General features: G+C 43.1%; 1 protein-coding gene across 5 annotated transcripts in view; it reads left to right on the top strand.

The window, feature by feature from the left end:
* The window catches only part of TAPT1 (transmembrane anterior posterior transformation 1), a 237,882-nt gene that overhangs the window by 39,618 nt on the left and 170,601 nt on the right, over window positions 1–27,663 (top strand). For 2 of the 5 annotated variants that reach the window (XM_070948704.1, XM_070948703.1), the window contains exon 2: window positions 27,497–27,627. The exons of 2 other annotated variants lie outside the window; for them this stretch is intronic. In XM_070948704.1, the coding sequence (XP_070804805.1) occupies window positions 27,497–27,627 (131 nt within the window). Of the gene's footprint in view, window positions 1–27,496; window positions 27,628–27,663 lie in introns of those variants that run through there. One more of the 5 variants, XM_070948706.1, reaches the window with a different exon arrangement.

Here is a 27,663-nt window from a genome sequence, read left to right as displayed (position 1 = left end):
ACTTTGGGCACTTGGTCCGGAAAAGGTTAGCCATCACTGGTTTATACTGTATGGAACAAAACTGACTGATTGTGGATGTTCTGCTTCAGATACCATGAAGCCTCTTTCCAGAAAGTGACAAACAGATCGTGAAGAGGATGTGTAGTGTTCCAGACAATACTGCATAGTTCAAGCAATGCTTACATGCTATGAAGGGAGTGAACTGCCAAAAAGGGATAATGCCAAGGCTTGCCTCCAGGGTGATGTTCAAAAGAAAGCTGTAACCCGTTTGATGTTTTCACCTCTTCAACCCGTCTATTTTTATGAAGTGTTTTTAAACCATGATATTTCTGAAAGAACCCTCTGTTGCTCGTTGGTTGTAAAAATTAACCTCAGATAGGTAGATCCCATTTCAGGCATTACTACAGCATATATATGATTAAGATAGGGATTGTATTTGAAATAAACAAGATTCTGGTAATTTACTTGCACCCATTAAATGGCTATGAACATACAAGAACATCTTAGATACATGCTTTCCTGAGAGTGTGAAAAGATTTTGTGGCACCTAAAAATCCATGTAGTTCAAGCTGGGCATTTATTTCTACTGCAGTGGTTCTTTACTCTCCGTTTTGGTGCAGTTAGAAAATGGAAAAATGGAAAAAATAGTGAAGTACTAGAAAGGAAATTGAACAAATAATGTTAGCTGAAATTGGGAACATTCCTTTCTGTCCTTGGTTCCAAGATAGCACAAATCCTGGCAGCTAGTTTAAACTTTAAAGAACCAGCACTGGAGGGAAGGGGAGAATTTTGGGGAACTTTCATTTGACCAAATGGTTTGGGAGAGGTGTATTGACTATGGCAGGGGTATCAAACTCAATTTCATTGACAGCCACATCAGGGTTGTGTTTGATCTTGGGGAGCCAGGAGTAGGCATGGCCAGGGTGGGCGTAGCCAGCTCGACATCACTCATTGAGGCTCTATTTTTGGCCGTGATCGCCTCCTCTGCCCTCTGCCAGCGAAGGGCAGGCCGCTCGTGGCCTCCTCAAGCTCCATTTTCCCTGGCAGAGGGCTGCAGGAAGCAAAATGGAGCTTGAGAGGGCTGCACAGAAGCACCACGGACCACTCCTTTGCTGTTTCCAGGGCAATCCCTCAGGCAGATCTACGTACCCCGCAGGCTGGATCCAGCCCGCAGGCTTTGAGTTTGACACCCCTGGGCATTTGACTTCGAAGACACTCATAATTTTAACGATTAAAGCAAAACCTTGAGTAGGATTTGGAAATAAGTTGCAGCCTACAAAACCAATTGGATGTCTGTCTGCCTCCTCTCCAGGGTCTTTAAATTCAGGTTCCAAGTATTATTCATTACTATATTATAATTATTCAAAGTAATAAGTAAAATGTATTAATTGGCCCCCGTAAGAGTTTGCCTGTATAGTATATAACACTCTCATGTAGTATAGTGATTATATGTTGGACTGTGGGTAAATAGGTGCAGGTTCAGATTCACTCTTAGCCATAGATACTCCTTGGGTGAGTTTATCTCACGGACTTCCATTGTCACAGTGAAATAAGGGGAGTTTTCATGCAACCACCTTGATTCCTGGGGAAATATTGGATAAAAATTTAGCAAAGAACCAATTTTGTCCTCCAACTTATTTTCTTACTGCCTGGTTTCACATTCTTAAAATAATTGGAGTATGACTAGTCAGATACCATCAATTCACTAGTTATTGTTTGTCAATAGCCACATGTTAATTATCTCAAATAAATCTCTAGACTGAGTCCGAATTATGGGCTTATTCATCCTCTTAAGCAAAGATTGATTCATGAGAATTTGTTTTATTAAACCATAATTGACTCAATCTTGTCAATCAATCAGAATAGAGCTGGAAGGGACCTTGGAGGACTTCTAGTCCAAACCCTGCTCAAGCAGGAGACCCTGTACCATTTCAGATAGGTAGTTGTCCAGTTTTTTTCTTAAAAACCTCCAATGATGAAACCCCTACAACTTCTGCAGGCAAGCTGTTCCACTGGTTATTTGTCCTCACTGTTAGGAAGTTTCTTCTTAATTCCAGGTTGCTTCTCCTTGATTAATTTCCATCCACTTGTTTTTGTCTTGCCTTTGGTGTCTTGGAAAATAAGTTGAACCCCTCTTCTTTGTGGCAGCCCTTCAAATACTGGGATACTGCTATCATGTCACCCTTAGTCTTTCTTTTCTCTAGACAATTCCTGAAACAGTTCTTCATATGTTTTTGTCTCCAGGTCTTTAATCATCTTAGTTGCTGCTCTTTGCACTTTTCCAAAGTCTCAACATCTTTTTTGTAACATGGTGACCAAAACTGGATGCAGTATTCCAGGCGTGGCCTTACTAAGGTTTTATAAAAAGCAGTACTAATAATTCATGTGATTTTGATTCTGTGCCTTTGTTAATGCAATTTAGGATTGTATTAGCTTTTTTGGTGGCTGCTGCACACTGCTGGCTCATGTTTAAGTGATCGTCCACTAGGATTCCAAGATCCCTCTCACATTTACTGTTTTTGAGCCAGGTTTTGCTTATTCTGTACTTGTACCTTTGGTTTTTTTCTGCCTAGGTGTAAAACCTTGCTTTTCTCCATATTAAATTTCATATTGTTGGATAAGGTTCGTTGTTCAAATCTGTCAAGATCTTTTTGGATCCTGAGCTTGTCTTCTCAGGTGTTGGCTCATTCCTGCCAGCTTAGTGTCATCTGCAAATTTGATGAGTTTTCCTGAGTCGCGGCTCCGACAATCCACGCATGGGTATTTCACTTGTTGCTGTTAGAGACTGAGTGCAAAAGATTTTTCCTCTGTTATTCTGACCACACCCCCTGTCCATCAGTCTTTTCACTCAGTCCAGTTGTAGAGACTTGAGTTATCTTCTCTCTTACTAGAGATCTTTTTATTTAATTAAATTCAGAGTTTAGTTCCTTTATTTTTGGATTTTCTAGGTTTTTGGGCTTTGTTTTATTCACTATTTGAGCTGCGCAGCATGGGATTAGTGTGGAGGCTCGCAGTTCCTCCTTAGCTGCTGGCGGCCCTTTTTTTTTTTTTTTTTTGCGTTTCTGGGGCTCCAGGTCGCTAACGGCCGCCCTCCGATTGAATTTTGTTTTAGCAGCTTTTCGGAGAGCCGTCCGGCTGGGCACCTCCATAGATTGACTCGCCGCCGGTGGTAGAGCTGGTTCCCGGCTTGCCAGCATAACTGCACCCTTGCAGCTCATTTTTCACTCGGGGCGGCATCAGAGCCCTGCCCGGGATTGGGACATACTCCGTGTCTGTAGAAGTGGCTTCGCGGCGCTCAGAAGGCATCGTTTTGCCTTCACGCCATTGACAATTTGTCCGGCAGGTCACGGCAGCGCTGAGGAAACAACTACAGCACACAGCCATTTTGGAAGTGATTTCTGTCACTGCGGTGCTGCGGGGAGCCTTGCCTTTCGCGCCTGCCTTTTTCCGGCCGCAAGAGCAATTTTCAGGGGGGGGGGTTTGCCTTGATCTGCTCTCCTACCTGCCTTGGTTCTAGGACTTTCTGTGGCAAGCCATTGTGCGAAGTAGCGGATTTGGAGGGGAGTGCTTCCTCTCACACAGCTTTCCTGTCAGCTTGACCGGGACTTCGATCGTCTAGCAACTCATCGATCATGGGAGCAGCAGCCAGCGTTTCTGGACAGGTTTGATTCTGCCGCTCTCATGAGCATTTATATTGGTGGCCTGGGCATACTTAAGGGATTAATGATTGCCTGTTATTGTCTAGGACGGTCATAACACCTGTCAAATTATGGCTGATTCTGCTCTGTCTTCGGACATGGAGCATGAGAACAGTCCCCTTCGCATGGATGTGGCATCTGCTCAGGATTCTACATCCCAGCCCAGCTCCGGCTCTTCCAAATTGGGATCCAAGAGCAAGTTTTCCAAAAAACAGGGCCCTATTTCTAAGTCTTCAAAGAGGGCTGTTGTGGCTGATAAGGATGCCAAAAGGAGGCACATGGCTTTAGAATGCCAATTTGACAAGGCCCAACGTCAGGCCGAGACTGTTACTCTACGCAGTGACCCAACAGCCAATGTCAACTTGTCTGAGCGGGAAATGTCCCTTCCATTACCATCTGGAATGGCTGACGGCATGGAGGCCGCACCCATGGTGGGTGAACAAGACTATGTCATAGCACCCTTTGGGGTTTCCTACACAGGGCCTGTAGTTCCTCCTCCGGTTCCACCGCAAGGAGAGTATCTCCCTTCCCCAACTATCCGTAGGGCCCCGGAGGCAACATTTACCCCGACTGCAGCTGGTCTCCGTGTGGGGGAGGGCCATGTGGCTGGTCCAGCTCTGGACTTTTAAAGTATGGTTTCTGAGGCAATTTCCCGCATTTTTGCTACTGGCATTCAACAGGCTTCACGCTTGACTCTAGTGGCCATAGCTGTTCCCCCACAGGTGCAGGCGGCCTCCCCGGGTACTTCGGGGTTGGCTCCAGTACAAGAATATGTCCATAGTGAGGGTTCTCTACAGGACGAGGACTATTTAGGAGACTTAGATCTTTCTGAGGATGAGGGGATGGAACCGGACATGCCGGCTTTTCCAGGCCTGTTTAAACTATCGCTTTTGAAATCGCTGTTATACAAAGCGAAGGTAGCGACCAACATGGGGTTAGGGTCAGCCCCTGCTTCCCAGGCTCAGGATGTGTCTGGTCCCAACGAGCATCTCTTCAGAGAGCCAAAGCAGGGACCTGAATTTGTCCCTTGTCCGGACTTATTTTCTGAAGTGATTCAAAGGCCATCGGATCAACCGGGTGTTCTGTCCCCGTCTCACACACGCACACAAACAGTCAGCCAGGAGTTAAATAAAACTTGCAGACAATAAATTTCTTCGATAACAGGATTGGCAGCAACCCAGTAGCTGCTTGCCAAGAACATTACTCACAGAGGGAGGTGTTCCTCCTCTGTCAGATAAACCAAAACAAATACACAAAGCCACAGAATTGTCAAGTCCAGTCCGTATTAAATCCAAGGCAGGCAGATAACGTTTCAGAGATACAATGCGACTTGCTAGTTGTTTAGTTTTGTCCGTCACAGAGCCTGAATGGCCACCACACCCCCTTTTATCCCCTGTGGGGTGTGGTCCAGTGACTCAGCTTAATCTCTGGCATGCCTCCTTTTCTGCTGCGTGCGCTTGTCTCTCTGACGCTGGCGTGGATCCAGCCAAGACTTATCTCCATCATTGTCCGACTGCGACTGCTCGGCGATACCTGGCTCCTGGCCAATCTCTTCTCCTTCGGGAGACGCCTGAGGCATTGCCAGAGAGGAGGGTCCTGGAGAGGGCGCCTGGCCAACTCCTCTCCTTCACTTTCGGAGCCTTCTCCCTCCAATAAGATGGGCTTTGGGGTCGGAGTCACAACACCGGGCTCCCTTTCTGGCCCTAGTGGCCTTGATAAGAAACTATTGCTCTGCTCCTGAGTTGGATGCACTACTGCAGTTGCCAGTTGTAGACGCATCTGTTACTAGCCTCACCTCCTCTTTCATCATTTCCAATGATATTGGGGAGGGACTCAAGATGGAGGACAGGAGGGCCGAGAAGTCCTTCCGGAAGTCACATCAGGCAGCGGCTTGGGCCATTCGGACCGCAACGTCTGCTTCCTTTTTTAACAGAGCGTCCTTAATTTGGCTCCGCCAATTGCAAGAAAGAATTTCCCCTGAAGAGGTGCGTGTATACCAGGATATTAATAAACTGGTGGCTGCCACTGAGTATTCGGCGGATGCTTCCTTGACCGCAGCAAAGTTCGCCTCCCGTGCTCTGGCCTCTGTGGTCACATCTCGTAGGATGTTGTGGCTCCGCCATTGGAGAGCGGATATGATATCAAAATGGAAGCTCACTGCGGCTCCGTATAAAGGTTCTTCCCTCTTTGGTGTGGCGTTGGACCCAATATTGATTGAAGGTCGGGACAAGAAGAAGGTGCTACCTTCGTCGTATAGGAGGCCTCATTGCCGGTACACACCTTACGCACAGAGGCAGCCCTTTTGAGCGGACTCTGGATCCGGGGGGGGGGTGCTATTTCCAGCGATCTTCCTTCCAGGGGTCTGCCCAGTACTCAGATCGATGATCCTTTCGAGATCGTGGTCGTTGCCAGCCGCAAGCCAAACGAGCCCTCTGTGGCAGCAGCTCCTGCCCCTTTCACCGTGGCAAATAACTCACAGTCTCCAGTTCCCATAGGCGTCCGCTTTCAACATTTCCACCACCTATGGGAGGCATCCACGACCGACGCCTGGATTCTATGCACAGTACGCTCCAGCCTCACTCTAGAATTCCACTCCAGTCCTCCGACCCGTTACATTCAGTGCCGTGTCATCCACTTCAGAGACAGCTTATGGAATTAGAGATTCAACATCTTTTGGACATAGAGGCAATCGAACTGGTACCACGGGACCAGGAATGGGCCGGTTTTTACTCCATCCTGTTTCTGGTACCCAAAAGTTTGGGGGGCTGGAGGGGGATTTTGAATCTAAAGCAGCTGAATCTTTTTGTATTATACAGGCGCTTCAAAATGCAATCACTCAAGTCTATCTTGGGATGCATAAGGGAGGGGGATCTTCTGCAGTCTGTGGACCTCAAGAAAGCATATCTACATGTGCCAATCCATCCGATGCACTGGCAGTATCTCCACTTTACATATGCCAACCGTCACTATCAGTACCGGGCCATGCCCTTTGGCCTCTCATCGGCCCCGCGGACGTTCATGAAACTACTGTCGGCGGTGATGGCCTCTGTTCACACAGTTCCGGTACACATGGTGGCATACCTAGACAACATCTTGATCCTTTCCTCCTCACAGGCTCAGGCAATGCAAGACAGCGCGATAGTGATTCAGGTGCTTCAGAGTCATGGATTTACTCTCAACGAGGAAAAGAGTCTTCTACGGCTGACTACCTGTATTCTTCACTTGGGGGCAGTAATAGACTGTCAGAGGCCAGGTTTATCTTATCATCAGATCACCAAGCCAGTATCAAGGACTTGGTGACGCAAATTTTGTCTCAACTGTCTGTTCCCTTGCTTCTTCTTTCTCAATTGCTAGGGAAAATGATTTCCTGTATTGCGATCGTCCCCTGGGCATGCCGGCACACCCGTCCGCTCCAGTGGTTTCTCCTACCTTTTCAACGCCAGGGTCGCAGCAACTCCCAAGTCCAAGGTGACGATCCCTCTATGGGTTCTCCGGTCCCTCCAATGGTGGACTTTCCCTGCTCTTCAGGCGGGTTGCATGTTCCGCGAACAAGAATGGGTCACGATAACAATAGATGTGAGCCTCTATGATTGGGGGGCACATCTACAATCCCAACTAGCTCAGGGTCAATGGACCCCAGAGGAACGGACGAACAGTATAAATTGGCTAGAGCTGCGGGCAGTTCGTCTTGCTCTTTGCCATTTTCTCAACGAGGTCTTGGCTCGCCACGTGCTCATCTTGACCAACAACATGGCCACAAAAGCCTATATAAATCAGCAGGGAGGAACATGATCCAAATCACTGATGGTGGAGGCCAAACGTCTGATGTCCTGGGCCAAGGGGCACATTCTCTCCCTGAAAGCGGAGCATATCTCCGGCGAGTCCAACCTTCGAGCGGACTGGCTGAGCAAGACTCGCGTGGACCCTTCAGAGTGGAAACTTCACCCTCAACTCTTTGTGGAACTAACATGCAGGTTCGGGATGCCACTGGTCGACCTCTTCGCCACTGCCAAAAATGTGCAGCTGCCGAGGTTCTTTGCACAGTTTCCAACAGCAGGGGCGGAGGGTTGCAATGCCCTGCGCTGTTCCTGGCCCCGAGGCCTGCTCTATGTGTTCCCTCCAATTCCGCTTCTTCCGAGGGTAATACAGAAACTACTGACAGAGCGGGCAGAGGTTCTCCTGGTTGCACCCTTCTGGCCTCGCAGGAGCTGGTTCGCTGACCTAGTGGACTTGTCGGTTTCACGTCCCTGGACAATCTCTCAGGATCGGATTTCTCTCAGTCAGGGGGTCATACTGCACCCAGAGCCAGGGTGGCTCCAGTTGACCGTCTGGCACTTGAGAGGATCCTCAAGTGCCTCGACGGTTCGGATTTACAACGCGTCTTGGAAAGCTTTCTGCTTCTGGTGTTCTGCTTCCCATGTCGACCCCACATCAGCTACGATTTCCGATGTTCTCGATTTCCTGCAGGCTGGCTTGGACAAAGGGCTACAACCTGCCACACTCCGTCATCAGGTGTCTGACTTGGCAACGGTGCTCGTCTGCGACTCTCGACAATCACTTTCTCACCATCCACGAATCCGTTCTTTCCTGCAAGGGGCTACCAACCTTCGACCACCTGTTGTGCATCGATTTCCCACATGGGATCTCACTTTGGTTCTCCAGACGCTGATGAAATCACCATTTGAGCCTCTCTCCTCAATTAGTCTTTGTTTCTTGTCGTTCAAAGTCGCCTTCCTTATCACTGTGACATCCGCAAGACGAATTTCTGAACTGGCTGCCCTTTCCATTAGAAAAGACCTTTGTATATTCCATTCCAACCATGTAGTTCTTCGTCTGGACCCAGCGTTTGTACCTAAAGTCAACTCTTTCATTGTGCGCAAGAGCTAGTTCTCCCAAATTTCTGCCCAGGCCCTAGCCACTTGTTAGAGAAAAGGTGGCATACTTTAGATGTACGTAGGGCCCTTAAGAGGTATATAAGGCGTATCATCTCAGTTAGGTGTATAGAGGCATTGTTTGTGTCATTTCACCCTGCTTCCATGGGACAAAAAAATCTCTTCTTGCACAGTGGGCAGATGGCTCAAAGCCTGTATATCTCATGCCTATGAAATCACTGGGAGGCCAGTGCCGGGGGTTGTTTTAGCTCACTCTACTCGCAGTGCTGCCACATCTGCCACCTGGGCTACCCAGATATTTGTAGGGCAGCCACTTCGTCCTCATTATCCTTTTTTATAAGACATTACTGCTTGGATGTTTATGCTTCAGCTGATGTGTCTTTTGGTCGTAGGGTTTTACAGTCTGTAATTTCCACCCACAGCCAGGGATTAGGTCAGGCCCCCGCCCAGAGTCCTTGAGCTTGGGTACATCCCATGCGTGGATTGTCAGAGCAGCGATTCAGGAAAACGGATGTTGGTTTACCTGAACGTCCCTTTTCTGATTGCTGTGACGACAATCCAACCCGCCCATTGGCCTGCCTGTGCCCTGGCCGGGGTTGGGGTTTTCTTTCTGATTTTTCCTCTGCAGCTGTCCTGTGGTTGTACCTTGATGTCCGGTGGTGCCGGGTGAGGTGTTCTTTGGCGGATCCTTCTGCATCTCTTCTGCCTGCACCTTCGTGAAAAGACTGACGGACGGGGCGTGGCCAGAATAAAGGAGGAAAAATCTTTTGCACTCCGTCTCTAACAGCAACAAGTGAAATACCCATGCATGGATTGTCGTCGCAGCGATCAGAAAAGGGACGTTCAGGTAAGCCAACGTCCATTCCCCTTCTATTTCCTCATCAGTCATTTATGAAGATGGGCCTAAGAAGGAACCTTGTGGTACCCCACTACTTCCCTCTATGTAGATGTAGTACCATTAAGGACTACTGGTTGAGTAAAGTTTGTCAGCCAGTTACAAATCCATCTGGTGGTGATACTGTATCCCACATTTTTCTAGTTTACCAAGAAGTAGGCTGTGGTCTACTTTGTTGAATGACTTGCTGAAGTCTAAGTATTACTACGTCCCCAGCATTTCACTGGTCTACTAATTTAGTCACTTTGTCAAAGAATGAAATAAGATTGGTTTGGCATGATCTTTTGGATTGAAAAATAAGTTTGCACCAGTGTAATAAAAATCGAAGCTTTGATTATAATTAGAAAACTTCAATTATCCTGTATTTTTTGGAGTGTAAGATGCTCCAGGGTATAAGATGCACATTAGTTTTTGGGGAGGAAAACAAGAAAAAAAAATTCTGGAGACTTCTGGTTGGCGTCGCTGGGACACAGACGGGGAAATGGTGAGCTCCACTGAGCCCTGCCAAATCCCCTCTGCTAAACTGCCGCTGATAGGTCTGCGGACCTCCCCTGTCTTGTAGGGACAGGGGGACAAGAAGGAACGCCTTGGGCGGCCGAGAGGAACGGGCGGGTTCCTCGGGGCCGGAGGCTTCTCCTTCACGCCGGCGGTAGCGGGACGGCAGCCATGGTGGCTGCCCTGAAACTGCGGCAACCGGGAACAAGGATTGTGCTGGAGGAAGAAGATGAAGAAAGAGCAAAAATCAAGAAGCCGGGTGAGTGACACCAACCCAGGCAATAACGTACCTATTTGGAATTATTGGAAAATAAGACCCCAAAATTAAAAGCGGCTGTTGGACTGCGGGGCTTAAAGATTGGAAAGGAAAAAAAAATGGGTAAAAGACCCAAATTGAATTTTGTTGCAATAAACTTAAACTGGATGATTTGGTATTAATAAATTTCTGAAATTTGACTGTGCCTTTAACTGGAGTGGAGAGGAGAAATGGATATTCCTGAGAATTAATACCTCTAAAAGAAAATGAAGCTAATGAAGATAGAGAAATAGCCATGGAGTCTGCAGTGATTAAACAGAGAAGTGGATTAAAGAGATTTCCCTTTCTGGGTGGAAAAGAAACATGTTAATTGGCTTTTTACCTTGGATTACTTGAAATTAATATTGGATATAAGGATTTTGGAGATTCCTACTCTGTCCCAGATGATTTTAAGAAAGAAGAAAGAAGAAAGAAAGAACATTTTAGATTTTAACAATGGAGACTGACAAAACTAGGTGTGGCGTAGTTAACAAAGACAGGAAGCTGATGCACTACGCTTGGATCAGACATTTTAAAAGTTTTAAAGGGACATACAGAAATTCTTTACTTTGAACTGATGAACTTTGAAATAGAGCACTTTGGACAGAGAGGAAAAGGAAGAAAAGGAAGAATTAAAGTGGATAAATTTAAATGTGACTAACTGAAATGTAAAGTTTAAAAGCCTATGTATATATGATAAAGTTTAAAAGCCTAGGTATATATGATTTTTGGATAAAAACAGGAAGGGTTGTGAAATAATAAAAATAGAAAATAATTTTAAAAAATTAAAATAGTGGATGATATCAAGGGGATAAAAATAATAAAGAAGGATAATTTTGAGACAGGAAAACTTTAAGAAAATGTACTGTTTGATGTAATACGTTTTAATTTTAACCTGCAAACAAATGTTAAACTGATGAATAAGGATTGATTGAACAAAATACAAGATACACAGATGCTAGTGATTGAATTAAGGTAATACAAGTTGGAAATGATGACTATTATGACATATACTGAGATTTAAATTGAAAGAGCAGGATGGAAAAATGATATAAAACAGATAATTATATTACAGTTAAAATGTGTGGGATGGATACCAACTAGATAAGAGTTTGAGACTCGGTGGAAATACGTTGGAAATTAATTCAAAATGCTGGAAACAGCCAAACAAATAGGAGGAGAGTTGGAGGAGACTATGCTGGAAATCAGCCCACAAAATGCTGGAAACAGTCAAACAAATAGGAGAGTTGGAGGAGATTGAGGAACTATTCTAAAGTCAACTAAATAGTTGGTGTTTTGGAGGGGATCAAGCTGAGAATTAATCAAATAGAACAAGCTGGAAGATAGTTAAATATTAGAGGGAGATATAGTGGAAAATATATTAGAAAATGGATTAAATAAAATATGCCTTTGAGAGAAATCTGTGTAATATGTAAACTGGGAGGAAAAAAAAAACCTAAGGTAGAGGATAAGGGTCAAAGGATTAAAATTAGATAAAATGTTGTTTTATAAAATATAATAAAAATGGAGTGGTATTGAATTGAAACTAAGAATAAATGGTGATAAAATTGTAAGGTAAACACTTAATAAGAGGTTAGAATATTGTAAAAATTATTTGGATATGACTTGTATAAGATATAAGGTAAAGAAGAATAAAGATATGTTTAGAATTGTTATGCAGATGTAAAAATGAGTGAAAGTGAATTTGAAACTAATTTTGGATAGATATAATGGATTTATATAGATGAAAATGTGAAATTTGAGGTAAAAAATTTTTTTCTTAAGTTTTGAATTTCTTTTTTATCTTCTTTTTTTTTTCTTTTTTTGTTTATTTATAAAAGATGTAATGGAAATTGTGAATTGAGCTTGTGAAAGGAATGTAAGCGTGGTAACAATCTATGACCGGATCGAGATTTTTGCTCTTGAAAGTTATGTTTTTATGTTTAAATTTGAAAAAATAAACAAAAAATATTTACAAAAAAAAAAAGAAAAAGAAAAAAAAACTGCCTCTGCCTACCAGCATCCATCGGTATTCATCTGGCTAGCATCCTTATAGCAAATAGCCTGGTTAGCTTCAGCACGTTATCGCAGCCTGATTTAGCACAAACAGCAGATTGGCGGTTGGATCGGTCTCCCGGAATACCACCAATCAGCTGTTCCAAGCTACGGGGATTGCCAGAGCCCATTGCCGCCTCTGCATGTGGCATTTTTGGCCTTCGCATGCTCCATTTTAGACCCGTTCCAGGCTGCGGGAATCACCACAGCACATCATCACCAATTGCCGCCTCCGTGCGTCACATTTTTGGCCAGTTCCAGGTGGCGGCACCTAGAACCGCCCGAAAATGCAATGCGCATAGGCCAAAACCGGCATTCCGAGGCCAAAAACGCAACGCACAGAGGCCAAAAATGGCTGAAGGGTGGGGGCCGGTGGGTGGGTGGGGTTTCGGCAACATTTGGTGTATAAGATGCACTACAATTTTCACCCAAAGGAAAAAAGTGTGTCTTACACTCTAAAAAGTATGGTACATCACATATTTTAGGGGAACAGAAAAAGAGTACTGATTTTTGACTTAGATTTAATTATTATTTGGGGAGTTGTACAGTGTGCAGTTTCTATCCAATTTTCTGTGAGTCAAAAACACTTTGGCACAGGTGGAAGCCAACCTTCTTTATTGCATTGCTTGTGTACATTTTGTTAATAAAACTGCAGTTTAGAAACTTGTGCAAATATTTGAACCTATTTTTATTCTGTAATAGTTCCAGAGTACAAGTCACAATCACAAAGTTGCTCTTCAACATTTAGTAATTTGTAGTGTCTGTATGTGCAGGGTTGTATTTTTTTTTTTTTGACAAATATTAGATTAATTTCTAGGCAAGTGGATTTGGAACTTTAAAATATAGCTTTTTTCCTGTGCGCTGCTTGGAGAGTCCAAGTATGGGGTTAATTCAGTCTGATCTGACATCTACTGAGTTGGAATTTCTTTGGCCATGCCTTCCTCTTCCGGCTGAGCCTCAGTTTTTTCAACTCAGTCTGATAGAAAGACTTGTTTGAGTTGGCTCTTTAAGTTAAATAAAATTATTTATTGGCTATTTTAAAACATTAAACAAATTTATTACAAACAGAAAGATAGAGCCTCTTGAATTTGACTTGGAGTGGCTGGAAACAGAGTGCAGAGAGTGATCAGTGCTGCAAACTCTGCAGACAGCGAAACAATCACTGCAGCGGCGGCCATTGCCGCGTGCTACCTGATTGCAGCGGGGATTATGCCAGATCATCAGGCAGCCATTGTTGGCCGTGGGGAGGACCGAGGCTTCGGTTCTTTTTTTATTTTTTTATTGAAAAAGTTTTTCAAATACAAGTTTTTCCCCCCTTTTTTCCCCCGCCTACCCCCCTCCTCCCTATCCCCCCTCCCCCCCCATGGCTTCTTCAAGATAAAATCATTGATACCACGTTAAATAATACTTTACCATCCTTTTACACCACCCCCACATGCTAACCATTTCTTTCTAACATTGTTATTATATCCCCCTTATACTATACATTTCAAAGCAACCTTCAGCTATAAAACTTTATAACAATTCCTAATTTGGCATTTATTCAACTCATAATCTACCCATTTCCTCCACCCCCATACATATATCTCTTAATTCAAATCTTTTACATATTTTTATATCTAAACATAACATCCCTTTTACTAAGCTAAACAATCAGTAACCTAACCTATCTCCACCCATTTTGCTACAGGTCTAGCATACATAATATTTTAATATCTTCGTTCTTCTGCCCACACCACACCACTTAAAAATATTTCCATATATAAACAGAATCCTCAAATGACTTTAAGTTTGCAATCCATATAATATCTTCTGTAATTCTTTCAGCTAGATTATTAATTCCATCGCCCATGTTAGGGTAACATCAAGTTCTGTTTCCAACAGCATATTCAGTATCTTCAATTACCATCTGCCCCCATCAGTAATAAATGTTGTTGTATATAAAAAACCACCCGAGTGACTTTATATTTATATTCCATATGATATCTTCTGTAGTGTCTTTCATCTAGATTATTAATTCCAATCACCGTGTTAGGGTAACAATCAGATCTTCTGCATGCCCCACCATAATTCTCGTGCCTTATAGCTCAACATATACGTAATCCATTTTACAAAGTTCAAAATAGAAAGTTCCAATCCACTCAGTTAAAGGCCTTCTTCCACATCCCTAAGGCACAGCACTGCAGAGATCTGTCATTCTTCTCAAAATAGTACAAGTCAATAATTTGCCTCCGCTATATTTTCATATATCAACCATCCATAAATCCCGCTTATTATATTTAATCGTCTCTTGAGTAACTGACATTAGACTGTTGTTTAGTCTAAAATTTTTTAGTTTTGTAAGACCTGCTTCTTCTTTTCTTAACTTTTTGTGGTTTAGATCTCCATCCTGGTTGCCTTTCTAGGACTTGTATATCAGCTGATCGATTTCCATGCTGGTCTGTAACTTGATGAAACATCGCATTAAAATCCAAAGCCGCCTCTCTTGTATTTTTAAGTAATCCAGCTATAACCTTTAAAGGAGAATCCAAAAGCGACTCGTCCAAAAGGACCTCTGTGACTTGTTGTTTTTCCATTACCTCCATCTCCATCTGCTTAGCCTGGGTTTCAGTCTCTTGTTCATTTTGCATTTCTTTATTCCCCTCCTGTATTCCTAACACTGATGGCATACATGGAGATGTTAAATCCATTTTAAGAACCTTGTAGTAAAATTCTTCCGCTTTTTCAACAGTATTTAATTGATATCTTTCTCCTTGGTATCTCAATATTATACCAACTGGAGCATCCCACCTAAATGGGATGTTTTGTTTCTTTAGCTCAGTCACCAAAAATCCAAATTCCTTTCTATCTTTTAACATCTTGGACGGCAGCTCTTTATATATCCAAATCCTCCTTCCATTTAGTTCTAGAGTGGAGTTAAAAGACTTTTGCACAATATCATTTCTTATTCCTTTATCTGTAAAGTAAATCATCACATCTCTAGGCAACTGCCTTTGCTTTGCAACCCAGGAATTTACTCTGTAGGCCTTATCAATCTTACAGGATACCTCTTCAGGACTAACCTTTAAAATCACAGCCAGAACTTCAGCAGACATCTTTCTCAAATCATCTCTATTATTTTCCTGTAATCCCCTCATTTTGACCGCAAATTCCATGGACCTGTATTGCATCATTATAACTTCTTTTTCAATCCTTTGTTTTATACTATCTCCATTGTAAGTCTCGTGATCAGCTTCCTTTTTAGACTTTACTTCTGAACTATTGTCTTGAATATTTATCAAATCATTTTCAATTCTTTGTATTTTATTGTCCAAATTATAAATCTTATGATCAACTTCCTCCATTTTAGACTCTAGTTCTAAATTCGTATCTTTATCCATCTTTATGACTATTTCTGAAAAAGTTTTCAAAGCTGTTACAAACTGTTGTTTCAAATTGGCATATTTTTGTTGTACCAACTCTTTAATTTCCTGCCTGAATTTTTCAAGATTCTGGTTCACAATCTCATCATATCTTGCCATCTCCTCCAAGACAAATTCTTTTAAGTTACAACCATTCTTCTGAGTCTGCAAATTCAAAACTTGTTCAAATGGTTTGTAAATGGGGGACCCCCCCCCACTGCTTGTTTGTCTGGCTTTATCAGTTTTAACGCCATCCATACAGACAGACTCTTTTTAAAGAAAAAAACTTCTCTCCAAACTATATCAATATCAAATCTCCAAGAAGAAAGAAACATAGAGTAGAAATTTTTCTTTTCAATTCTAGCCAGCACTATTATTTCTGCTACTTTGTAACTTGTTAAACTATTCAGGTGGAAGGACTTTTGCTTTCAGCTTTCTTCTTCTCAAGCCTCAGTCAGTCGCCATTTTAAACTTTTTTTCCCTCTTTTCTTCACTTTTAAAATCACTTATAAAATTGTTAGAAATACTTGCGATTTAGGGTCCAAAATCCAGATCTCATCCTATTTGTTTAAGCAATCTGTTGTTTTTCATTGAATGGATTGGTCCCGTCGCCTGGCTCTGCAAGAAACAGAGTTCTCCTGAAGCCCGGAGCAGCAGCGAGCAAAATAGGGAGCCTCATCCTGCTTTGTCCCCAAGAGTAAAACAAAAACTCTGGGGACTTCGCAGAGGGCTCTACCTGCCCTCGCCGGCTCTATCTTACATTTCCTTAAGGAAATGGAGTTTTTCGAGCCGCCTTTCAGCTGTAAAGGCGGCTCTTTACGGGCGACGGGGCTGGCGGTCTCGAAAGACCGTCTGACGGCGACGGAAGCCAAACCGGAAGCCTGAGGCTTCGGTTCTCTTCCATTTCTTGCTGCTGGGGAGCCACAGATCGGAGGGAGAGCGTGCTGACCACATGGCTGTTAGCCGCCATTTTGCTGGCAGTGGCCATTTTTGTCGCAGCATACAACGCAGCAAATTCTTCGCTGTTGAACAGCTGGCAAGCATTGGAGCAAGCCATCTTCTAAGGAGACCTGATTATCACAGGAAATTGTTGCCACGGAAATAAAAACAGTGTTGCCGGTTTATAAAGCATTTTTGGGACGTTTGGTAGCCACGTTGCTGGTCTCAAGCCCTTCTAACACCTGAGGTGCCCTGGTTATTGCTGCTGCTGCCTATAATTATATACTAACAAACCGTGTTGCCGGTTTGAAGTGATTTGAGCTCTGAACTGCGCAGTGAATAAATCTTTCAGCTTGTCTTACAATTGGGGTTCTAAACCTTGTATTCTGGGTTAGCTATGGCAAATAGTGGTGATTCTGAAGGGTCTTCACCCTCCCAACATCAGGCTGAATGTCCTGTACTTAAAAAGCCCAGATTGAGATCTAGCAAGCCTTCTACTATCACCCAAGCCAAACATTCTAAATCTTAGAAAAGCATTTTGCAAGGGCTCAACAACAGGCTGCAGCTCCTAAATCCCCTGAGGTTTCTAGGGATCAATGTGAGCCTACTAATACTTTACCTTCAGACTTAGAGCCACAGGAGGTGCAGGAGGATCAGCCTAACTGGTCTCCCACTGTACTTCAGGACTCACATGGGTTTCATGCAGTTCCTTTTCAAGAAGGATTTGTCCCAGACCCACCTCAGCCCCATTCTGATTCCTCTCAGGTGACTGGCAGGCAGCATTCAGCGCCATCAGCCACATTTACACCTACAGCAGCGGGGCTGCACCCTCTGGAGGCGACACAACCAAGTTTATCCTCAGAGTTACATTATGCTATTGTGCAAACTATTACCCAAGGCATTGATGAGGGGCTGGCACAAAGGGGATTGTTGGCTCCCTTACATCCAGGACCTTCAAGACCAGATTCTATGCATCAACGTTCACATAGGCACAGAGACTGTAGGGAGGAATCTCGTCATACATCTCAATCACTTCACAGCAAGTCTTCGCTGGAAGGAGAAGAGGAATTAGGTGAATTTGAAATGTCTGGTGATGAAGGACTTGCACAGGATAAACCTGCATATACTGGTTTATTCCGTCCCCATCTTTTTAAGACATTAGTGCTCAAAGCTAAAATGACTGCTAATATGGGTCAGATGGAGCAATCTACTGCAGACCCTAGGGACTCTCAGGATCTTTGTGCCAGTCTCTTCATGGAGCAGGTTATTACTCAGGAAGTTATTCCTTCCCCAAAATTCTTGTAGATGTGATTCAGAGAAAATGGGAACAACCCGTCTCAATTCCAGCTCGTAGTGGTATGGACAAAAAGATGTACACTATGGAGAAGGAGCTTGAGTAGCTCCTATAGATTCCCACAGTAGATTCGCCCTTAACTAATTTGGCTTCAGCAGCCATTTTTCCTTCTGATAATGCAGAGGGATTGAAGACTGAGGATAGGAAGGTGGATTTGGCTGCACGCAAAACTCACCAGTCAGCAGCTTGGGCTATTAGGTCAGCTACAGCAGCTTCATTCATATCTCGAACATCACTCTTATGGTTAAAACAGATGCAGGCCAGGATTTCCCCAGAGGATGTCTGCCTCCAACAAGACATCAGTAAGCTTATAGCTGCAACAGAGTATACAACTGATGCTAGTGTTAAGGATATTGTTGTTGTGTTACCAACCAGCAGAGTAAATGCACAAGGAAACGTTGCTGAGAGCAATGAATAAGAATTATGCAAACTGGTTTATCAAAAGCTTACTTTATAGTAGAAAAACAGTCTCATAGTCTTTAAACAAATTCCAAGTCTTTGCCAGTTAAATCAGTCCAGTAGTTACAGAATCTTCTTACTCAAACAAACATTAGTTGGTTAGAATAACAAACTTACTCTGGTTCACAAACCACGATGGTTGCAGATCCATCCAACGATGATTAGCAGATATCAACTCCTCTCAATGGTAGCTTATCATAGCAGCTTCATCATCAAACTGAATACGTTACAGTATCTTGCTTAAATACTCTCACAACCAGTCATTACCTAATTACAGCATGACTCAGCTTTAAAGTCACATAATACATTTACAGATTAAAGTTACAGTACACTTATATTGCCTGGACAACTGTTAGGCTCAAACCATATCCTAACATGCTCCCCTTTGGACAGGTCAATATACACAGTCTAGATTCTTAATCCGTAGCTTTCGCAACACGTTTTATGTTTGATAGCACCTTGCGCTTTGGTAAAATTATCAGCAATATTGTCTTCTGACATACAATATTCCAACTTAACCATGTTGCTTTGGATACACTGACGAACATTTAGATACCGAATGTCAGTATACTTAGATCTAGTTTTAATTGCTAAATTTGTTGCCATTTTTATAGCAGCTTGGTTGTCCTCATGTATTACAATTGGATAATCCATCTTTAAAACAATATCCAACATTAATTGTTTGTAATAAATTAGATCAGTACAAACTAGTGACAAACATGAGAATTCTGCCTCCATAGTCGAAAGACTAATATGTTTTTGACGAATTGATTTCCAGCCAATCAAACAATTGTCTAACATGATAGCTATACCCGATGTGGACTTTCTGGTGGTCACATCAGTAGCAAAACTGGCATCAGCATATGCGCTCAATACTAAATCATTGTTAGGTTCCAGATACAATGCATAATGCATCGTCATTTTCAGATATCTTAATATACGTTTTGCAGCCTGCCAATGCCTATCAGTTGGCTCTGCATTATACCTCGCTAATTGGTTTACTCCAAATGAAATATCGGGTCTTGACCAATTGCTTATATAAGATAGACTACCTATAAGAGACTGGTAGATCTCCTTACTAAATTTAGGACTTTGGATTTCACCTTGTTGAAAATCCTGTGCCATAGGCGTTTTAGATGGCTTACATAGCTCCATGCCATAACGTTTTAACATTTGGCTTATTTTGCAAGATTGAGATATTTTATAACCTCTAGCTGTTTGATTGATATCTAAACCCAAATAATGCCTAATATTTCCTAAATTTCTGATCTTAAATTTGGTTTGTAACTGTTTAACAATATCTATGGCTTCATTGTCAGTTTTGGTTATTATGGCTATATCATCTGTGAACAATAACAAAAATGATACTACACCATTATTTTCTCTTTTAAAGAGACATTTATCCGCTACACCTTCATGAAAACCTATCTTATTTAGCTCTTTAACTATACATTGGTTCCACTCAAACCCTGATTGTCTCAAACCATAAAGGCTTTTATTTAACTTCCAACAATCAGTGTGGTTTTGTGTTTCAACTCCTAAAGGCTTCCTCATATAGATGGTGTGTCTTAATGGGGCATGCAAGTATGCTGTTTCTACATTTATATGGTTAATACTATATTTATACTTAGCAGCCCACACTAGCATAGTTCTTAACGTACTCATAAACTAGGAGCAAAAACCTCATCAGTCTGAGAAAAACCTTGAGCTACAAGGCGAGCTTTATGGGTTACTGTCCCATCTATGCTTTTCTTAATTTTGTAAACCCATCTACAACCTATTAATTTTTCACCAGGTGGCAATTTTACAGTTTCATAAACACCTAAATTAGTTAAAGAATTAATTTCCTTACTCATTGCCTCCTTCCAAGCATTCTGCTCCTTTTCAGGATAAAGCCTGATATCTTCATAACTTGAAGGTTCTATGTTAACCTGGCAAACTACAGTTGCTTTATATCGATCAGGTGGATGCCTTTCCCTAGTAGATCTCCTAGGTAAAACAGGATTTACCGCAGATGGTTCATCTGACTCCTCCCCTAAAACTGCATCCTCTAAACCTACTTCCTGTTCCTCCTCCTTGATAGAGGATTTTACATCATCTAAATCCTCAGGAATATCATCAGGAATATGATACTCTACACTAACAGTATTATTATTATGTCTATAATCTGCACGCTCTAGTTTATCCCATCCTTCGTGCTCTAGAAATTTAGCACTTGCACTACAATAAACACTAGTAGTTCCCTGTGCCCAAAATCTAAAAGATCTATGATTTGATTCATAGCCAACGAAAAACATTTTTCTGGCTCTCTGTTGATCCTTTCTCCTTAAACTAGATGGAATATTTACCCAAGCTGGGGTTCCAAATGTGTGTAAGTAACTAAGATTTGGTTTCCTCCCATGCCATAAGGTGAATGGTATTTCACCTGTAGAGGAATGAACCACGTTATTTAACACATGGTTAGCACACATAACAGCCTCACCCCATAAAAGTATTAATGCGGCAAAATTTGCCTCTAGAGCTCTGGCGTCTAATGTAGCATCCAGGCGCTTGTTATGGCTACGGCAATGGCAGGCAGACACAAGGTCCAAATAGCGCTTGGCCGCAGCCCCCTTTAAGGGACGTCAACTGTTAGGAGAAGTTTTAGATCCCATTCTGGTGGAAGGGAAGGATAAAAGGAAAATTCTGCCGCAGTTCTCTAGGAGACCAGACAGAAAACGCCCTCAGTCTTCGGAGAGGGGCGGCATATAAATTTAATTAATTAAATTAAATTAAATTAAATTAAATAATTAAATTAAATTAAATTAAATTAAATTAAATAATTAAATTAAATTAAATTAAATTAAATTAAATTAAATTAAATTATTAAATTAAATTAAATTAATTAAATTAAATTAAATTAAATTAAATTAAATTATTAAATTAAATTAATTAAATTAAATAATTAAATTAAATTAAATTAAATTAAATAATTGAATTAAATTAATTAAATTAATTAAATTAAATTAAATAAATTAAATTAAATTAAATTAAATTAAATTAAATTAAATTAAATTAAATTAAATTAAAAACCTACTCCTTATTACCGTAGGCAGCCCTTTCAGAATGCTGAGGCGGGATTCTCCGCCTCACAATTCCATATGCAGTATTCCCATGGGGGGGGACAGACCACAGGACAGGTCAGGATTTCGAGCCGGATCTTGACAATCACAGTCCAGGCGACCTTATAGGGGCTCAGGGGGACACCCCTACTGCTGTTCCAAATGATTCATGGACTCAAATCCTGATTGGCGGCAGGTTAAGGTTGTTTGCCGACCAGTGGAAGGATACCACCACGGATGTGTGGGTATTACAAACAATAAATCTCGGACTGACCTTAGAATTTTGTTCCGGACCTCCTCATCGCTTCATTCAATGTCCCGTACCCAGGGAGGCCACCAAGAAAGTTATGATGGAGGCCGAGATTCAGCACTTGCTGGACATCAAGGCCATCGAACCGGTACCAATTGGGCAAAGAGGTTTGGGGTTTTATTCCGTACTCTTTCGGGCGGCCAAAGGGTGATATTGAATCTAAAGGACCTTAACGTTCATATAAAGTACAAGAGGTTTAAAATGCAATCACTTCATTCAATTCTGGGTTGCCTCAGACAAGGAGATTTCTTAACATCAATAGATTTCGAGGAGGTTTACCTTCATGTCCCCATACAGGTATCTCACAGGAGGTTCCTCAGATTTGCATTTGCAGGCCACCACTGGCAATATCGAGCACTTTCCTTTGGCCTCTCCTCAGCCCCACGTACTTTCACCAAATTGCTGGACGTGGTAGCAGCACATCTGAGGGCACATCCCATCCACCTACAGTGCTATCTAGACGATGTTCTGATCCAGTCATCATCTCTCAGGCAGGCAGAGCTGGATCTGCAAATCATGATACAGTCACTTCAGGATCACGGCTTTTCAGTAAACAGGGAGAAAAGCCATCTGACACTGTCCACCAGGCTTACCGATTTGGGGGCAGTGATCGACACTCAGTTATCTCAGGTGTTCCTGTCTCAAGAATGACGGGACAGTATAAGGGACTTGGTGAACCAGGTTCAGGCATCAGTTTCAGTGCCCCTATTGCTTCTTTCCCAACAATTAGGGAAAATGATTTCTTGCTTAGCAATAGTCCCATGGGCTCGTTTACATACCAGGCCCTTGCAGTGGCTCCTTCTTCCCAGTCAGAGCTCAGGGCTCAGCAACTCACTGTGCAGGATCAGGGTTCCTCAACAGGTGCTTCATTCCCTGAATTGGTGGAAGTCAAAAGCCAGGGAAGAAGGCTGCCTATTTCAAGATCCTCCCAGACTGGTTCTAACATCACATGCTAATCTCTTTGGCTGGGGGGCGCACCTGAGGTTCCAGATGACTCAAGGGTGGTGGTCTCAGTGAGATCTATGCAACGACATCAGTTGGCTGGAGCTGAGAGCGGCCCATCTGGTGCTCCGACATTTTCAGACCGAGTTGTCGAACCAGCACGTTCTTCTATTAACAGACAATGTCACTTCCAAAGCACATGTCAACCGTCAAGGGGGCACTCGCTCTAAACTCCTTATGTGCGAGGCAAAGAAATTGTGCCTCTGGGCAGAATGATACCTCCTGTCCTTGAGGGCGGAGCACATTGCTGGGAAATCCAACTCTACAGCGGATTGGTTGAGCCAAACGACAATAGACCAGTCCGAATGGTGTCTTCATCCGGATCTATTCCACTTCATTACAGTTTGATTCGGGACTCCAACCTTGTACTTGTTTGCCACCCCTCAAAACACTCATCTGCCTCAGTTTTTTGCCCGGTTCTGGACTCCAGCACTGAGGGAATCAATGCCCTTCGTTGCCCGTGGCCGGCCGAACTGCTGTACGCCTTTCCTCCCATTCCGTTACTACAGAAGGTGATCTGGAAGATCTTGGAGGAGGAGGAGGTGTTAGTCGCACTGCATTGGCCGAGACATCCATGGTTCGCAGACCTGATGTCGCTGTCGATAGCATGCCCCTGGATATTACCACCGCACAAGGTCTCTCTCAGCCAGGGGGCCCTTCAACATCCGGACCCTCAGTGGCTCAAGTTGGCCGTTTGGCACTTGAGCGGGAGACCCTCAGGAAGGGGCGTTATTCCCCTAAAGTGATTTCTACCATCCTTGCCTCTAGGAGAGCATCAACGATCAGGATTTATGATGCCACCTGGGTGTCGTTCTGTTGCTGGTGCACCAAGGTGGATCTGGTACCGGCTTCAGCAACCGTTCCACAGGTCCTGGATTTCCTGCAACGAGGTCTGGAGAAGAAGTTGTCAACTAATACGCTTTGGCGGCAAGTTGCAGCATTGGCTACCATCTTGCCAGGTGAAGGACCTATTCCACACTCTCAACATCCAAAGGTCCGCAGTTTTTTAAAGGGAGCTGCCAATTTATTACCACCGATAGTACATAGATACCCGACCTGGGATCTGTCCTTGGTTTTACAAGCGCTCACTTTACCTCCTTTCGAGCCCTTGCGGACTACCACACTTTTGACTGTTTACATTTAAAGTTGCCTTCTTAGTTGCGATTACATCTGCACGCCGGATATCGGAGCTAGCTGCACTTTCAGTGCACCAGGATTTATGCATTTTTCACCCAGACAGAGTCATTCTTCAATTGGATCCTACCTTTGTGCCCAAAATAAATTCCTGGTTCCACAGGGCACAGGAGCTTATTTTGCTGGACTTTTGCCCCAATCCAAGACATCCGAGGGAAAAGCGCTGGCATACTTTGGATGTACGTCGGGCTTTGAAAAGATACATTAAAAGTACGGCCTCCTTTAGGAGAACAGAGGCCTTGTTCGTGTTATTCCAGCCCACTTCAATGGGGAAGAAGGTGTCACCATCTACCATTGGATGTTGGCTCAAGGCATGTATTGCTTTAACTTATGAAAGCAAGCTCGTTCCGTGCCACGTCGCATCATGGCGCACTCTACTCGTAGTTCTGCCACCACGGCAGCCTGGGCTACGCAGGCATCGATTTTGGAAATCTGCAGGACCGCCACTTGGGCTTCTCCACCATTTGTGAAGAACTACAAGTTGGATTAGTACGCATTTGCTGAAGCAGCGTTTGGGAGGCATGTCTTACAGAGAGTCCTGCTGGCCGAGGGGACCCTGGACCAATCTGCTTCCCGCCCAGCAACAATTTAGCTTGGGTATATCCCATGCTTGGACTCTCCAAGCAGTGCACAGGAGAATGAACGTTGGACTTATCTTGAATATTTTTTCTATGTGCGCTGCAGGAGAGTCCAATCCCACCCTGGCTTGTACTGGTCCGGGGTCCAGGAGTGGTCGGTTCTTTGAATGGACTGCGTCTTCTCTAGTTCTGGTTTCATTGAAAAGACTGAGGCTCGGCCGGAAGAGGAAGGCGTGGCCAAAGAAATTCCAACTCAGTAGATGTCAGATCAGACTGAATTAACCCCATGCTTGGACTCTCCTGCAGCGCACATAGAAAGAATGTTCAAAGTAAGTCCAATGTTCATTCTCATTATTAATTTCAAACCATGGCTTTATAACTTGCTTGATCCAAATTGGTTAAACCACAGTCTCCCAGATTAAATATAAAGGAACATATAATTTATGGCTTGTTTGCCAATTCATGCAAAGAAGAGATGGAATGATGTAACTCAATGCATGAAGCCATTTCAACGTGATCATGGATTCAGCATGTGAATTCCTGGCTTACTCTTTCCTAATACATAAATATTTGATTTAAATATGTCCCAATTCTGGAGGACTCCTGGCAATGTACAATAACAAAAAGAAACTACTTCACAAAACATCAAAAACTAAAAATATGCTCTATGAGTTTTTGTTGATTTATCGCCAGCTTGTGATAAACTGTAGTTAATAATATACTTAATATGCTATTAAACAATGAATTATTAATTAAATACTGTTAAAGTTATAATTATATCTTATTAAAAATAGTTGATCATGAGAAGATCAGTGGCACAATGGAAGCTGATCAATAGTAATAGAATAGGAGAGGTTAATATCAAGAGAGGAATCTTTCAAAGAGACTCACTATCACCACTACTGTCTGCATTGCATTGCAAAAAATAGTGAACAAGTCAGGCCAAAGATATCAAACATAAAAAAATCTCTGCTAGGCTATTCTATCTTCATTACAAAACAATGTGAAGTTCTGTGGAAGGCTTAGTCTTGTGCAGGGATCTCTCTTCATACATATATACTTTTATATTGTACACCTGACTCCCCCCCCCAAAAAAAGTATTTTGCATTAGTCTCTATTAAATTTCATTCCATTGGTTTGAGCTCATTTATCTAACCCAGTGATGGCTAATCTTTTCTGGACTGAGTGCCGAAAGTGTGCATGCCCGAACCCCCAAAATGCAATGCGCACAGGCCCCCAGCACACACACACAGGCCCCACATGTGCCCCACCTCCCACGCATGCACGCACCTCCCCTGCATGTTCCCTGCCCCTGCGCATGTGCGTGTGGGCCCCCCGCATGCCCCCCGCTCATGCGCAGCAGAGACCCAATGAGCAACTTGCTGGTGGGAGGCGCGCACACATGCACAGCATAGCTGAACTGGGGCAATGGCTTGCGTGCCCACAGAGAGGGCTGCTGTGACCTAGGCCCAAGTAGTTAGTATTAAATACAAACAGTTCGAAAACAGACTTTATTGGAACTGTTGAGAATTAACTCATTCTCAGCGTAATCCAAACTAAATTAAAGCAAATTCTTCAAAATACCATTCCTCAGTTTATCACCGACCTTGGGATAATTAGGCAAACTGCCAAAGGCTTTTCTTGGCAAAAGTTCAGAAGCAGAAGATGCCGACAAGAAATGAATACAGTGAAACAAGAAGCAATTCTCTCAACATTGTTTTCCAGCAAAGAGGCCAAGAGCCGTTGCTGGTCTTTTAAGCCTTATGGGAGGGGCCAATCATCTCTTGGTCTTACTCCCGAGTCATCCTCTCTGCTTTATCTGCTTCGGCCTTCTGGCAGCTCTTCTCATACGTTCACTAGTAACAAGCTCCTCCTGTTCCTCTGCCTCTCTACTGTCAGCCTCTGGAGGCTCCAAAGTCCGCGCATCACTCCCCAATGGCCCTGGCCCCATCTCTGCCTCCGATGCAGAGCCCTCATCTGGGCCTTCCCCAGCCTCCAGGACTGGCCCATGTTCTTCCTCAGCCTCATCGCTGTCCGACTCCGCTGCCAGCTCTGCAGGCTGCTGGCGGACCACAACAAGTGCACTGTGCTGCCTGTGGCATGCGTGCCATAGATTCACCAGCTCTAACCTGTCAAGCTTCCTTATTATCCCTTCTCCCTTCTGTTCATAACTCTAGTTTATCGCTTTCATCCTTAATCTCCAGATTTAAACCCATTATTTTTTTACTTAACCTCTGAATTCGAATTGCTTCTGAAAACTTTTGTGTCTTTACATGTCTTTAAATAAAGGCAGGGAAACAATGGTGCTAAACAGCAACCCTAGTAAGAAGAGTCCGGCTGGCTTAGGTTATAAGTCAACAAGGCTCATTTCGTCCAGTAAAATGAATAGGGGACTGGTAGCACAAGGTCTCTGGGATTCCTGCCAGGAGTTTGTTCAACTCAGTTTGGACATTCTTGGAACTGAATAAGATTTGGGCAAATCCGTTGACATTAGGAGAAGAGTTCGTGGGTGGAACAGAAGGCAGCAACAAATAGTAAAGATATTGTCACTGTGGAGTTGTAGATGGGGCACTGATGCATGCTGATGACATGTAAGAAACACTAGGTAAAATAGTAAGATTTAAAATGATGCTGTCACTTGTGTATTGACCTAGATGAGGGGTCTTCAAACTTGGTAACTTTAGACTTGTGGATTTCAACTCCCAGCCAGTTTAGAGACCCTTCACATAAATTAATTTAAAGTAGTTCACTATGGCAGCTAAGAAAAAATGAGAAAAGAAATGCTAAATAATTCAACGTTTTTAAAAAGAGGTTTCCTTTCAATGCAGATCTTTCTCTACTGAGATTTATCAATGCAGAGCTAACAAGAGGTTACTTCCTTGAACACAATGAAGCCAAGTACACAGAACGGAGAGAGAGAGTGTATACATGCATGCGAATACCAAGAGAATTGGAAAAGGTAAGTTAATTTCTCAGCATTTTATAATGTCTAAGG

Source organism: Pituophis catenifer, unplaced genomic scaffold (assembly GCF_029215685.1).
Source record: "Pituophis catenifer annectens isolate HBS135680 unplaced genomic scaffold, rPitCat1.0.hap2 SCAF_8, whole genome shotgun sequence".
Classification (NCBI taxonomy): Eukaryota; Metazoa; Chordata; class Lepidosauria; order Squamata; family Colubridae; genus Pituophis; species Pituophis catenifer.
The sequence above is the reverse complement of the archived record's forward strand: the minus strand, read 5'-3'. Positions and strand labels throughout refer to the sequence as shown.